This window comes from Eleutherodactylus coqui, chromosome 7, assembly GCF_035609145.1.
Source record: "Eleutherodactylus coqui strain aEleCoq1 chromosome 7, aEleCoq1.hap1, whole genome shotgun sequence".
In the NCBI taxonomy this organism is placed as follows: Eukaryota; Metazoa; Chordata; class Amphibia; order Anura; family Eleutherodactylidae; genus Eleutherodactylus; species Eleutherodactylus coqui.
This window is the reverse complement of record NC_089843.1, coordinates 225,418,283-225,434,573: the sequence shown is the minus strand read 5'-3', so window position 1 is coordinate 225,434,573 and position 16,291 is coordinate 225,418,283. Positions and strand designations below refer to the sequence as shown.

General features: G+C 47.6%; 1 protein-coding gene across 1 annotated transcript in view; it reads left to right on the top strand.

Annotated features, from left to right (window-relative positions):
- The first annotated feature begins 3,334 nt into the window (after positions 1 to 3,334).
- The window catches only part of LOC136573224 (cytochrome P450 2A4-like), a 58,678-nt gene continuing 45,721 nt past the window's right edge, over positions 3,335 to 16,291 (top strand). Inside the window, exon 1 of the mRNA XM_066574509.1 lies at positions 3,335 to 3,559. Within this exon, the coding sequence (XP_066430606.1) occupies positions 3,368 to 3,559 (192 nt within the window). The 5' untranslated portion in view covers positions 3,335 to 3,367. The remainder of the gene's footprint in view (positions 3,560 to 16,291) is intronic.

The window sequence follows — 16,291 nt, the reverse complement described above, 5'->3', positions numbered from 1 at the left end:
GGGTAGCGCTGCGCTGTAGAGAGCTTTATCGATGTGAGTTTAATTTTAATTCTGTATTTGATGGGTAGCCAGTGCAGTGACTGGCACAGGGCAGAGGCATCTGAGTAGCGGCTAGACAGGAAGATGAGCCTGGCTGTCGCATTCAGGATGGATTGGAGGGGGTAGAGTCTGGTGCGGGGAAGGCCGATCAGCAACGAGTTGCAATTATCGAGCAGAGAGTGGATGAAAATAATGACTGTATAAGCCTTTTGGTAGGGCTGGCAGCATTTTACCAAGTTCTTCATGGTTAGGCAGCCATTCATAGCTATATGTGAGAATTGGCCGACACAAACCTCAGAGGCATGTGGTCTCATTTCATTTGTTGAACCGATTGCTTGAAGTGCTTTTGGGTGTGTTCATCGATATACAAGGTGGTGTTGTTCAGGTTAGCCTTTTCTTTAGCTTTCTTTAGGGATTTTAGGGTGGTTGAGATAGTGTCTGAGAGTGCTCACAAGATGGAAGGATCGCAGGTTGAAGTTGTAAAGAGAGTAGATGTTGCTTTGTTGTGTAGATGTAAAGGTGTTGTCAAGGGTTAGAAAAGCTTGGCTGCTTTCTTCCAAACATAGCAACACGAATGTCCATAGGTTGTGTCTGATATTGCTGCTCACCTTCCATTCACTTCAGTGGATCTAAGCTACAATACCAGACACAGCCCCACAGACAAGAGTGGCACTGTGTTTGGAAGAATGAAGCCATATTTTTCCATCCCTGGACAACCCCTTTTAAGACATCAAAAACTGATCAGGTAGGGCATGGAGTTAGGGCGTTTTCTTGCCTTCAGTTAGCTGTGGTCTTCAGAAAGTGTCTAGCATTTGTTGATGAAGCACTTTGGCTTATAGTTTACATTCCATCCAGATTAAAGAAGTGGTTGGCAACGTAAGATGTTGCAAAACTGGTACATATTGTATATGTGCTTGCATTTATTTTTTCTAGATTTTTCTAATTTTCTTAATTTGATGGCAATTAAGTTTATTCTTTCTTATAAAGCGACGGGATTGCGTGACATGGATCCAGGCCAAGTTATACATATTTTGATCTATGGTTTATTCAGAATGCTGGCAAATGGGTTTTCTGCATGCTACGGCAAATCATTGGTGGCTGGGTTTCAGAAAAATGTAGAGAAGCTGTTGCAAGAGTTTTAATTGATTACTCTCTGTTTGAATTATACATGCTGGAAGCAATGATTTGAGGTTCTGATTGAAGACATTAAAACTGATTTGCTACATTTGTGGTCCTCTTAAACACTGTTGGTAGTTGTTTGGTTGGAAATTATGGCAATTTGCAAGATACACAGATACAATTTTCTGCTCCAAATGCAGAAGATTTTAGAAATTTTAGAATTTAGGTTTGTACTGTAAATCTTGCAGTATTTCTGCAGAAAATACACTACTGAAAATCCACACCATTTACAGCCTTTGTGATCCAATCTAAGGCCTCTGGTACACTAGCATTTTTTGGTCTGGGCCTGTCTGAGGAAAAAATGGACTAGACTCGGACAGCAGCATACAACCCCCATATTTAGTAACTATTTTGATCTATATATATAAAATTGAATATATGCGTGTCTGTCTGTCTGTCTGTCCTTTATGCGCTACTACAACATTCATCCGATCGCCATGAAACTTTGGGAAGTTGTTGAGTACACTCCTGGGAAGATTACTGGCATAGTACTTCTATCCTATGATAAATGGCGCACGTGTGAGTGTCGTCAACAGTTACGCCCCCCCACGTAGATAGTTCGATTTCCATCATTGCCACTAATTCTCTCACTTCCCGATGTCGTAGAAACATGAAATTTGGCACGAGCATTGATTATGTCATAAATAGGAAAAGTTAATGGGTCCCAACTCGATTATTCAATTCTAAGCGCAAAAGAATTAGCATCCAAATTTTACGTACGGAATCTAATTCTCTCACTACCTGATGTTATCTACATATATAAAAATGAATGTCTGTCTGTCTGTCCTTTATGCGCTACTACACCATTCATCCAATCGCCATGAAAGTTTGGGAGGTTGTTGAGTACACTCCTGAGAATATTACTGGCATAGTACAACTATTCTACGATAGGTGGCGCGCGTGCGACCATCGTCGATAGTTATGCCCCCCAGACAAAGATCGTTTGATTTCCATCTCAAGCATGAAAGCAAAAGGCATTACGAGCAACGGGATGCGTGTTCAACTACAAAATGATGCATCTGCCGAACGTTTCGCAAGACAATTGCTGCATATTGAGAATGCTGAGGTAAAATGAAAGCTGTGCTGTGATTGGTTGCTATTTCTTATACTACTGAGGTTACATGAAAGCTGTGCTGTGATTGGTTGCTATATATTATACCGCTGAGGTAAAATGAATGCTGCGCTGTGATTGGTTGCTATTTTTTATATTGCTGAGGCAGAATAAAAGTTGTGCTGTGATTGGTTGTTATTTCTCTTACTGCTGAGGTAACATGAAAGCTGCGCTGTGATTGGTTGTTATATATTATACTGCTGAGGTAACATGAAAGCTGTGCTGTGATTGCTGGCTACTTCTTATACTACTGAGGTAACATGAAAGCTGCGCTGTGATTGGTTGTTATTTATATATATAAAAACAAATGTATGTATGTCTGTCTGTCTTCGCAGCAACGCGCGACGGGTAAGCTAGTATGTTTTATGAATGAGACTTGCCCAATCAAGTCAAGTGGGCAATACATAAAATGGACATCACTCAGATATCATCTGTGTGCAGTCCATGTTTCTGCTTTTATTAAGGGATGCAGAAAAAAGAATTGGTCATGTTGCAGGGTTTTTTCTTTTGCAGATGTGAAAAATCAGTGACATATGGAAGTAAAAAAAAAGTAGATACACAGACCGCGTATGCATGGCATACAGTATTTTAAATGCTAATGTGCGTCTAGCCTTAGGTGGTAATTTTTATATGCACTTTAACATGCTTGTCTTGAGCATTGAATGCATTTCAATATGATTTTGATATTATTAGCTATTTTGGTAAACTTTTAATAAAGGGCTGAGGTGGCCATACAACCCATGGCATGCGGCATGCCGTGAGGTGCTACTTACCTTGTAGTGCAGTATCACTAACCCCTTTAGTCATGTGGTATTACCTAATGCCCATAATATATTCTTACTGACTCCTTCTGAAGTAAAGACAAAAGAATCTACTATGCTCAGTATCACATGTGGATTTAATGCAAACGCAACATAGAAAAGACAGAGCTGAAATAGAAAACACTGAGTTAATTCAAGCTCCTCCTTCTTGTTTTTCCCTAGTATATAGATAGAGATCAGATGACGTTGCTCAGTATTTGGAGGCTCCTCTGTTTCTATGAACGAGCTCAGAATGGATTTATTCCAAGATCTGATCCTTATTTTTGTTTTGTTCATCTCCTGCATCATCTTATATTCAAGTGTAAAATCTTTTTGGAGCTGTAGGAATCTTCCCCCCGGACCCACTCCACTTCCGCTGCTGGGTAATGCCCTAGATGTAGGAACAGATGCAGTGAATTCGCTGATGAAAGTGAGTATCTCCAAGTTCTGCAGTGGTTTATACAATACTTCTATATTGCAGTGTATTGTGCCTCTTTATGTTCTCCTATTAAGCACTGCCTCTGGTTACCATGCCACCCTTCTCACTGAAAAATATTGGCTAAGGTAAAAAAGAAGCTTTGTTTTAAGGGTTTGGCTTCATGGCTTTTCTGTACAGCTATCTTACATACATATACAATTCATATCTCAGCAGATAACCTGTAGAGTAGCTGCTTTATATACACTGCAAAGCTTTTACTGGCATTGGTCTCCCAGTAAAAATACCTGCCAGGCCAGTGATTTCCCACCTGGTGGTAACCCTGCTGGCAGGGCTTAATAGAAGTACTTGGATGGCAAACCCGGAGGCCTTCACTAGTTTTATGGCTGCCACGACTAACATACAGCACCTCGCCATTGTGTTGTGAGCCCCCCTTCCCTCTGTCAGTACTGACTGTGGCATCAAAGGAATAAAATACCAGTATCAGAGATAAATAGCCAGGATCGCAGAGTTCTGCAGGCAGGGATCAGTTGTGTAACATGCTTGGCAACCATCACATACGGAGTGGGCATGGCTCCCATGCTCACCTTATACTCTCCTTCCACTATTATGATGTATATTTATTACATAAAACATCAGTAAGGGGTGAAAATAAAGTTGCCACCTGGCTGGTATTTCAACTGTCTTGGTATTTCATTTGTCCTGGTTTCATTAGTGGCAGCTAATTTAGTGTCAGTACCTCGAAGCATGTGCTTCAGGAAAGACAGTCTGGTAACATAGTAACATAGTTTGTAAGGCTGAATGAAGACAATGTCCATCTAGTCCAGCCTATTTATCCTCCTGTGTTGTTGATCCAGAGGAAGGCAAAAAACCCCAAGAGCAGAAGCCAATTAGCCCTTTTGGGGAAAAAATTCCTTCCAGACTCCCTAATGGCAATCAGACTAATCCCTGGATCAACCCCTAATATTTCCTACCTGGGTGTATATCCGGATTAACACATAACCTAAGATTTATATCCTGTAATATCCTTACGCTCTAGAAAGACATCAAGTCCCCTTTTAAACTCCTCTATTGATTCTGCCATCACCACGTCCTCAGGCAGAGAGTTCCACAGTCTCACTGCTCTTACAGTAAAGAACCCTCTTCTGTGTTGGTGATTAAACCTGCTTTCCTCTAAATGTAGGGGATGCCCTCTTGTTACCGCCGCAGTCCTGGGTGTAAACAGATCCTGGGAGAGATCCTTGTATCGTCCCCTCCTGTATTTATACATAGTTATTTGATCGCCCCTTAGCCGTCTTTTTTCCGGGGTGAATAATCCCAGTTTTGATGCCTCTCTGGGTATTCCAGTCCCTTCATTCCATGTATTAGTTTAGTTGCCCTTCTTTAAACCCCCTCAAGCACTGTAATATCTTTCCTGAGCACCGGTGTCCAGAACTGTACGCAGTATTCCATGTGAGGCCTGACAAGCGCCTTATAAAGTGGAAGGATAATGTTCTCATCCTTCGCCCCTATACCTCTTTTAATGCACCCCAAGACTTTATTAGCTTTTCTAGCAGCTGACTGGCATTGGTTACTCCAGTTTAGTCTACAATCCACTAGTACCCCCAGGTCTTTTTCCATCTCACTTTTCCCTAGCAGTACCTTATTTAGTAAATATTGGTGACATCTGTTTCTCCTGCCCATGTGCATAACCTTACATTTTTCAACATTGAACTTCATCTGCCATTTTTCTGCCCAAGCCCCCGGCTTATCTCGGTCCGTTTGTAGCCGCACATTGTCCTCCGTTGCATTGATTATATTGTATAATTTTGTGTCATCTGCAAATATTGATATTTTACTGTGCAGTCCCTCTATCAGGTCATTGATAAATATATTAAACAGAATGGGGCCTAATACTGAACCCTGTGGCACCCCGCTAGCGACTGTGGCCCAATCAGAGTATGAACCATTTATTACCACCCTCTGCTTTCTATCATTGAGCCAATTCTTTACCCAATTACACACGTTTTCACCCAGTCCGAGCTTCTCATTTTGTATATTAGCCTATTATGTGGCACGGTGTTAAATGCTTTAGAGAAGTCCAAATATACAACATCAATAGACTCTCCCAGGTCCAGCCTAGTACTTACTTCATCGTAGAAGCTGATCAGATTTGTCTGACATGATCGACCTTTCCTGAATCCATGCTGGTGAGGAGTTATTCCATTGTTCTCCTTGAGGTACTCTTCGATGGCGTCTCTCAGAAACCCCTCGAATATTTTTCCCGTTACTGAAGTGAGACTTACCGGCCTGTAGTTACCAGGCTCACTTTTGGTCCCCTTTTTGTAAATTGGAACCACGTTGGCAATGCGCCAATCCAATGGTACAACCCCGGTCTTGATAGTATCCAGAAATATTAGATATAGCGGCCTAGCTATCTCATCACTTAGTTCCCTTAGAACCCTTGGGTGTATTCTATCTGGGCCTGGCGATTTATCGATTTTAATCTTCTTTAACCGATTCCGCCCTTCCTCCTGCGTTAGGTATGAGATATTTTGTGCGGGGTTCATTTTATTTCCCTGCATCTCATGTGGCATTTCCTTTTCATTTGTGAATACGCTTGAAAAGAAACTATTTAATAGATTTGCCTTCCCTCCAGCAGCTTCAATAATTTCTTCTGCATTATTTGTTAAAGGGCCAGTGCACTCTGTGCAAATCCTTTTCCTGTTAATATCGTTGAAGAATAGTTTTGGGTTGTTTTTGCTCTCTTTGGCGATCAGTCTTTCTGTCTCCTCCTTAGCTATTTTGATCTTATCTTTGCGTATTTTGTTTCTTTCCCTGTATGATTTTAGCGCTTCTTCACTACCTTCTTGCTTTAGTAGTTTGAACGCTTTCTTTTTTTCGTTTATTGCCTCTCTTACCATCTTGTTGAGCCACATTGGTTTCCTTTTAATTGAAGTTCTTTTATTTTTAAAGGGAATGAACTGCTCACATGAGGTGATTAGGATCCTTTTAAACCTTTCCCATTTGTCCTCTGTACTGATATTTTTGAGGATGTTGTCCCAATTAATGTTACCGATAGTAGTTCTAAGCTGATCAGATTTTGCTTACTAAAGTTTAGTTTATTTGTCGCTCCCTGATAAGGGTGACTACCCACTACAGTTTTTTTTCACTGTGAAATTCGCAGCGTTTTTTTTTTCTGCAGGGGTCTATGGGATTTGTAATGTTAAAATCGCGATTGCGCAAAATCGCGATTTTGCCTTGAATAAAGCCTTAACCCCTTAGTGACCGCCTCATTGCCTTTTTACATCCTGGCTTTGTGGGCTTTAAACTACAGGGCCATAAAAACACTCGCCCTGAGGATTAAAGCTACGGGACCTGTGGATATGACAGCTCTATGCTGTTGGCTGCCGGAGGTAGCCAACAAGCTGGAATAGTGAGGGGGGAGCCATGAGGAGAGACTCTTGGTCACATGATCGCCGCTATCCACTGGATAACAGCAATTGCATAAAAGTGTTAAAAAGGTAAATAAAGTTAAAGATTCAGCTCCCCTCATGGATCGGATCCATGGGAGAGCTGAAAGTACTCACCCCCATCCGCCACGATGTCTCGTGATGTTCTGGTCCTTCCAGGACCTTACGTTGCCTTTTGCGCATGCGCACCAGATGTAAACGTCAGGCGGGTGCTCAGAAGGGCTTGTGCCCGAGGAAATTTGAGATCTTTCTGGCTCCCATCTACCATGTGTAGCCGAGAGCAGAGAGACATCAACAGGAACTGCTGTATGTTCTGGTTTAAAGCAAAAAAAAAAGTTTAAAAAAAAAAGAAAAAGAAAGTTTAAAAAGTTAAAGTTTCATCTCCCCTCACAGATCATAACCATGAGGGGTTGATGAAATGACATACCTGCTTTTGGCTACCAAACATAGCCGAGGGCCTGGAGACACTTTACGGGGGCCACGGTATATGGTCCCTGGTCACGTGATCACCGCTATCCAATCGATAATGACGATCACATAAAAGTAAAAAAGTTAAAATTTCACCTCCTGTCATGGACATGATCGGTGAGGGGAGGTGAAATTACTTACCTAAAGTCTCCAGAAATATCCCCTGATGAGATCTTTATCCATGGACCCTTTCCCAACTTTGGCGCATTCGCCCGTCGGCAAAATAATGGACATAAGCACAGACGCTAAGGAGGGCCAGGGAAATTTAAAATCTCCTTGCGCCTGGCTACTAAAGGTAGTCGAGAGTCTGGAGTGGTGACTGGTGGCCGCAATGACCATACCCTGGTGACATGATCACCGTTATCCAATGGATAAAAAAAATTAAAGTTTAATGCTACTTTCAGTTTGGCACCCATTGGGGATATGGACATAAGATTAGAGCCATAATGGGTATGTTTCTGAACACATGACAGACAGGGGGATCCATTTTGGGTTGAAAGTCTTCATTTATATATGTGTTATACAAAAAAAACTTTATAAAATGACATCATTGCCAAAAAAATGAAAGTCATAATTTTTTCCTTCTGCTTTGCATTCAAAAACTGTGGGGTCAAAATTGGCAGTACACCCCTAGATGAATCCATTAAGGGGTCTTATTTTCAAAATGGCATCATTTGTGGGGGTCCCCCATCTTTTTGGCTGCTCAAGGGCTCTACGAGTGTGCAATGGGGCCTAAAACACCTTTTAGGCAGTATTAAACAGGAAAAAAAGAGAGTGCCCAAACATGGCAGAGTTTCACCCTGCCCAGGAACTCGGCCCACATTTCTGCCCAATTCATTCTTTATATGTGTCAGATAGCTGAACAATGCAATGGGAAAGCCTTTGTGTACCCAAAGCATAGGCAAGCCCATGAAACTCAAAGACAGTAATAAACATGAAGAAAAGAAAGTGCCCAAACATGGCAGAGTTTCAATCCGCCCAGGACCTCGGCCGACACTTCTGCCCTAGACATTCAGTGTATTTGTGCCAAATAGGTTAAACACCGCAATGGGAAAGCCATCTGCGCCCTAGCCAAATTAGTCAGTGTATTTCTACCAGACAGGTAAAACAACGCAATGGGAAGTCTTTGTGCACCCACAGCATAGGCGAGCCCCTGGAACCCAATGAAAGTATTACACACAACATGTGCAGCGTAGAATTCCAGCATGTGGGCACGTCGCACAGCAGTCGGTGCTCTGGCAGCTGAAACCGATGTTGCAGCGTCCTCAGGGTGGCAGCGTCCGTGGTGGACTTGCGGAAATGTGCGCAGACGCGGTGCACCTTGCCGAGCAGGTCAGACAAGTGGGGGTAGTTTTTTAGAAACCGCTGAACCACCACATTAAAGATGTGGGCCAGGCATGGCACGTGTGTGAGGCTGCCGAGCTGCAGAGCCGCCACCAGGTTACGGGCGATGTCACACAAAACCATGCCCGTTTGGAGGCTCAGCGGCGAAAGCCAGAGGTCGGTCTGCTCTGTCAGACCCCGCTACAGTTCGGGGGCCGTGTGCCTTTTGTCACCTAAGCTGATTAGTTTCAGCACGGCTTGCTGACGCTTGCCCACCACTGTGCTGTCGCGCCGCGCTACCGACTGCTGGCGACATGCTCACATTTCTTAATTGAGAGGTAGAGGTGGCGGAGGAGGAGGAGGGGGAGGGTTTAGAGGAGGTGGCATAAAACGCTGCAGATACCAGCACCGAGGTAGGACCTGCTATTCTGGGTTTGGATAGGACATGAGCGGTGCCAGACTCTGACTCAGTCCCAGCCTCCACCAAGTCCACCCAATGTGCTATCAGGGAGATATAGTGGCCCTGGCCGCCAGTACTTGTCCACGTGTCCGTGGTTAAGTGGACCTTCCCAGTAACTGCGTTTGTGAGGGCACGATTTATGTTGTGGGAGACGGCACACCGGGAAAAATAGTGACGACTGGGGACCGAGTAGTGTGGGACCACCGCCGCCATCATGTTTTTGAATCCCTTCATTTCCAGAAGCTTGTATGGCAGCATGTCCAAGCTGATTAATTTGGCAATGTGTGCGTTTAAAGCTTGTGCATGCGGGTGGGTGGCAACGTATTTCTGCTTTTGCTCCAACGCTTGTGTTAGCGACAGCTGAACCCTGCAATGAGAGACATTGCTGGATGGAGTGGAGGACCGTGGAGGTGAGGGTGTGGGTCCAGGCCAGGAGGCGCTTGTGCCTGCGTCCTGGGAGAGGGATTGGATCTGTTTGGCAGGTTGTGGCACAGGGGAAGAAGGAGTGGTGTGACCCGGAGGCAGTGAATGGCCTTCGTCCCACCTTGTGGGGTGCTTGGCCATCATATGCCTGCGCATGCTGGTGGTGGTCAGGCTGGTAGTGGTGGCTCCCCGGCTGATCTTGGTGTGACACAGGTTGCACACCACTGTTCGTCGGTCGTCCACGCTCTCACTAAAAAACATCCACACCTTTGAACACCTAGCCCTCTGCACGGAGGCTTGCTGTGTGGGGTGCTTTGGGAAACAGTGGGGGGATTCTTCGCTCTGGCCCTGCCTCTACCCCTGGCCACTCCACTGCCTCTTCAAACCTGTCCTGCTGCTGCACTTGCCTCCCCCTCTGAAGCCCTGTCCTCAGAAGGCTCAGCAAACCAGTTGGGGTCAGTCACCTCATCGTCCAGCAGCTCTTCCTCCAAATCCTCTGTGCGTTCCTCCCTCGGACTTACTGCCCTTACTACTACCTCACTGACAGACAACTGTGTCTTATGATCCTCATCCACAAAAAGCTTTTGAGACAGTTGCCGGAAGTCCCCAGCCTCATCACCCGGACTCCGGGAACTTTCCAAAAGTTGGGCATCGGTCACGACAAACTCCTCAGGTGAGAGAGGAACCGTTTTTTCCCACTCAGGCCAGGGACCCGAGAACAGTTCTTGGGAGTCTGCCTGCTCAGAATGTGTCATTTTCATGGAGTGAGGAGGCTGGGAGGAAGGAGGAGCAGCCAGAGGATTCAGAGTTGCAATCCCTAGGCTGAGAGTAGTGGACTGTGTGGTCGATACATTGCTGGACGCGGTTTCTGCCATCCACGACAGGACCTGCTCGCACTGCTATGTCTGTAATAAAGGTCTACCACGCGGACGCGCAAATTTTGATATGAAGCTGGGGGGGCCAGAAACTTGCCTCTCTCCTAATCCTACAGCAGCCGGCTGTGATTCACCACGCCCAGGAACTTGGCCTGTGCCCACACCCTCACTTTGACGTCCGCGTCCACGTCCTCAACCCTTACACCTTCTCCTCATCATGGCGGATTAAGAATAAAGCAGGGCCGAAATAAATTACCCCACTCTACAGCACTGACAACTGTGGCTAATTCATCGTACACAGAGACTTGTAGATAGCGGAGGCTCTATGCTGTGGCTTGAAAAAATTAACCTGCTGCCTTGCACTGATACCTAGAGGTAATTTACCGCTCACAGAGACTTGTAGATAAGAGAGGCTGTATGGAGTGGGAGAAGACTGTAAAGCCAGTGGATAGTGCTGGTAACTGCGGCTATCTCAAACCCACCAAGGAAAGGGTATTGTGAGACGCTCTGCACAGTAGCAGAGCTGAAATAGTTTGGTGTTAAATTACCTCGGTGTAATGCACTGCAAGCTGAGAACGCTATAACTGGAAGGGTGGGAACAGGCCTAGATGCATAATACAAAAGTTGGTGCACTACTGCTCCCAGCCAGCCATAACTATAATGCACACTGTCAGATGTAGCCCTCACACCCACTGGCTTTTTTTTCTCCACTGCGCTGCGAGAATAAAGGAAAAGTCTCGCAGCGCAGTGTGAGAAAAAAAACGGCATCACACCGGGATATCGCCAGTCTTTTCAATAGGTCCAGCGGTAGCAGCGCTAGCCCCATTGAAAAGAGAGGGAGAATGCCACGGACTTCTACCACAGCTGTGACAGCTGTGACAGCTGTGGCAGGAGTTTCCTTCATCTCCATGGGGACCGCAGGGATGAAGGAATCATCTGCCACAGCTGTGGCAGAAGTCAGCAGCATGCTATCCCATTGCTTTCAATAGCTAAGATATTGCTATTCATGAATGAATAGCTAAGGGCTATCTGTCATTGGCTGAGCGCTCAGCCAATAGCTAAGCACTAGCTGCTATTGGCTGAGCCCTCAGCCAATCAGCACAGCCCTTTCAGGAGGCGGTGATTTTTAAATCCCCACCTGCTGAAAGAGCTTAACAGCAATGCAGGGGGACCAGCCGGAGGACGCGTCTAAGCGCCGAAGAGGTGAGTAATTAAAAAAAAAATTGTTTTACCATTTATTGATGATTATCAGTGAGGGCTTATAGTTCAAGCTCTTCCCCAATAATCATACTGCGGGGCTTGCCAGAAAGCAGTGCTTTCAATGGGATCGGCAGCAGTGCCGATCCCATTGAAAGCAATAGGATAGAATGCCGCGGACGTCTGCCACAGCTGTCACAGCTGTGGCAGAGGATTCCTTCATCCCCGTGGTCCCCGCGGGGATGAAGGAAACTCCTGCCACAGCTGTGGCAGAAGTTCGCTGCATTCTCCCTATGTTTTCAATGGGGCTAGCGCTGCACACACTGCAGCGACCTTCTTTAAAAGGGGGGGGGGGCGATAGCCCACAATGCTGTTCAGAATCAATGAGAAATTGACGTTCGATCTTCATTCCAATAAAGTGCCAACCTCCGTCAGGAGCTGCAAATGTGGGCATGAGATACATAGCTATGGGGACTCCATGTGCCGACACAGTATTCATTCTGTCTAGCTGTCGGATAGCTCAATCGACACCGCAAGGGGAAAGCCATCTGCATGCCGTCCCCTACCCAAGTCAGTCAGTGTCTTTGTGCCAGACAGGTCAAACACCGCGATGGAAAGTCTGTGTGCACCCACAGCATAGGTGGGTCCTAGGCAACCTAAGACATGAACAATAAAGAAATCAGAGTGGCCAAACATGGCAGACTTACACTGCGCTGACGACATAGGCCTCGGCCTACAGCTTCAGCAATCGTAGACATGAAGCAGACTTCGATGCTAGTACACCTGTGAAGGTCTCATTAAATCAGTTACGTTTTCTTTCACTGCTCCAAAGACTGCATTAGCCAGGAAAAAGTTCCACAGGCCCAACCTAGTGCAGTTGCAGTTCCCCCGGGATATAGGCCTCGGCCCACAGCCTCGGCAATCGCAGGCATGAAGCGGACTCCGATCCACGGTTGCAGTAAAAAGGATCTTTAGGTTCCGCTGCTCTCCACTGGTGGAGAAGAGAAGTCTGGGGAAATCCAGGCTTTGTTCATCTTTATGAGTGTAAGCATGTCGGCACTGGCAGTTGACAGGCGGGTACGCTTATCCGTGATGATTCCCCCAGCTGCACTAAACACCCTCTTTGACAAGATGCTAGCAGCAGGGCAAGCAAGCACCTCCAGGGCATACAGCGCAAGTTCGTGCCATGTCTTCAGCTTTGACACCCAGTAGTTGTATGAAGCAGAGGCATCACGGAGGACGGTGATACAATTGGCTACGTACTCCCTCACCATCTTTTTACAGTGTTCCCTCCGACTCAGCCTTGACTGGGGAGTGGTGACACAGTCTTGCTGGGGAGCCATAAAGCTGGCAAAGGCCTTGGAGAGTGTTCCCCTGCCCTGCTGAACATGCTGCCTGATCTCCGTGCCTCCCTGCTACTTGGCCCTCGGAACTGCGCCTTCTGCCACTAGCGCTGTCAGATGGGAAGTTTACCATCAGTTTGTCCACCAGGGCCCTGTGGTATTGCATCACTCTCGAACCCCTTTCCTCTTCGGGAATGAGAGTGGAAAGGTTCTCCTTATACCGTGGGTCGAGCAGGGTGTATACCCAGTAATCCGTAGTGGCCAGAATGCATCTAACGCGAGGGTCACGAGAAAGGCAGCCTAACAAGAAGTCAGCCATGTGTGCCAGGGTACCAGTACGCAACACATGGCTGTCCTCACTAGGAAGATCACTTTCAGGATCCTCCTCCTCCAAAGGCCATACACGCTGAACAGATGACAGGCAAGCAGCATGGGTACCCTCTGCAATGGGCCCAGCTGTGTCTTCCCCCTCTCCCTCCTGCTCCTCTCCCTCCTCCTCCTCCTCCTCCTTCAAAACGCGCTGAGATATAGACATCAGGGTTCTCTGACTATCAAGCGACACACTCTTTTCCCCATCTCCTGTTCTGACCACTAAGTGTCAGCCTTTATGCTTTGCAGCGAACTTCTCAGCAGGCATAGCAGAGGAATGGTGATGCTAATGATTGCAGCATCACCGCTCATCATCTGGGTAGACTCCTCAAAGTTTGCAAGGACCTGGCAGATATCTGCCCTCCAGGCCCACTCCTCGGTAAAGAATTGAGGAGGCTGACTCCCATTACGCCGACCGTGTTGGAGTTGGTATTTCACTATTGCTCTATGCTGCTCATAGAGCCCGGCCATCATGTGGAGCGTAGAATTCCACCGTGTGGGCATGTCGCACAGCAGTCTGTGCACTGGCAGATTAAACCGATGTTGCAGGGTCCACAGGGTGGCAGTATCCATGGTGGACTTGCGGAAATGTGCGCAGACCCGGCGCACCTTTCCGAGCAGGTCTGACAAGTGAGGGTAGTTTTTCAAAAACGGCTGAACCACCAAACTGAAGACGTGGGCCAGGCATGGCACGTGTGTGAGGCTGCTGAGCTGCAGAGCCACCAGCAGGTTACGGCCGTTGTCACACACGACCATGCCCGGTTGGAAGCTCAGCGGGGAAAGCCAGCATTCGGTCTGCTCTGTCAGACCCTGCCACAGTTCGGGGGCCGTGTGCCTCTTCTCTTCTAAGCTGATTAGTTTCAGCACGGCCTGCTGACGCTTGCCCACCGCTGTGCTGCCACGCCGCGTGACACCGACTGCTGGCGACATGCTGGGGACACATCTTGATTGCAAGGTAGAGATTGCGTAGGAGGAGGAGGAGGGGGAGGGTTTAGTGGAGGTGGCATAAACCGCCGCAGATACCAGCACCGAGCTGGGACCCGCTATTCTGAGTGTGGGTAGGATGTGAGCGGTCCCAGGCTCTGAATCGGTCCCAGCCTCCACTAAATTCACCCAATATGCCGTCAGGGAGATATAGTGTCCCTGCCCGCCTGTACTTTTCCACGTGTCCGTTTTTAAGTGGACCTTCCCAGTAACCGCGTTGGTGAGGGCACGTATAATGTTGCGGGAGACGCTGTTGTGCAGGGCTGGGATGGCACACTGGGAAAAATAGTGGCGACTGGGGACCAAGTAGCGCGGGACCGCTGCCGCCATCATGTTTTTGAAAGCCTCCGTTTCCATAAGCTTGTACGGCAGCATCTCCAGGCTGATTAATTTGGCAATGTGCACGTTTAAAGCTTGAGCGTGTGGGTGCGTGGCGGCGTATTTGCGCTTTCGCTCCAACGCTTGCGCTAGTGACAGCTGGACGCTGCGCTGAGAGACATTGCCGGATGGTGTTGAGGACAGCAGAGGTGAGGGTGTGGGTGCAGGCCGGGAGGCGCTCATGCCTGTTCCCTGAGAGGGGGGTTCGATCTGCGTGGCAGGTTGGGGCACAGGGGTAGAGGCAGTAGTGTGACCCGGAGGCGGTGAATGGCCTTCGTCCCACCTTGTGGGGTGCTTGGCCATCATATGCCTGCGCATGCTGGTGAGGCTGGTAGTGATGGCTCCCCGGCTGATCTTGGTGCGACACAGGTTGCACACCACTGTTTGACGGTCGTCCGCGCTCTCACTGAAAAAACATCCACACCTTTTAACACCTAGCTCTCTGCACGGTGGCTTGGTGTGAGGGGGTGCTTTGGGAAACACTTGGGGGATTATTGACTCTGGCCCTGCCTCTACCCCTGGCCACCCCACTGCCTCTCCCAACCTGTCCTGCTGCTGCACGTGCCTCCCCCTCTGAAGACCTGTCGTCAGTAGGCTTAGCAAACTAGGTGGGGTCAGTTACCTCATCGTCCAGCTGCTCTTTCTCCGAATCCTCTGTGCGCTCCTCCTTCGGACTGACTGCCCTTGCTACTACTGCACTGATAGACAACTCCGTCTCATCATCATCATCGTCCTCCTCACCAAGTGAAAGCTCTTGAGACACTTGGCAGAAGTCCCCAGTCTCCTCACCCGCACCCCGGGAACTTTCCAAAGGTTGGGCATCAGTCACGACAATCTCCTCAGGTGAGGGAGGAACCAGGTTTCCCACTCATGGCAGGGACCCGAGAACAGTTCCTGGGAGTCTGCCTGCTCAGATGATGCTATTGTCATGGAGTGAGGTGGCTGAGGAAGGAGGAGCAGCAGCTATAGGATTCAGAGTTTCAGCAGTGGACTGCGTAGAAGACTGGGTGCCCGATACATTGCTGGATGCATTTTCTGCCATCCATGACAGGACCTGCTCACACTGCTCTGTTTGCAATAAAGGTCTACCACGCGGACCCATAAATTGTGATATGAAGCTGGGGACCCCAGAAACTTGCCTCTCCCATAATCCCGCAGCAGCCGGCTGGAATTCACCTGGACCAGGAACTCGGCCTTTGCCCACACCCTCACTTGGAACTCCGCGTCCTCGCCCGTGTCCACGTCCTCGACCCCTACCCCTCAGCATGATGGATAGAGCAGACACAGACCGCTGTAAATACTTAAGGAATTATGCACGTACACTTTCACGATGAGAGCGGAATTGCAACGCTAACTCCAGGCAGAAAAAAATTGTAAGGAAGGCCGCAAACAGGCCTAGCAGTGCAATATTGATGCACTAAAACTCCCACCAGGCACCCAGTAAAATGCAGACG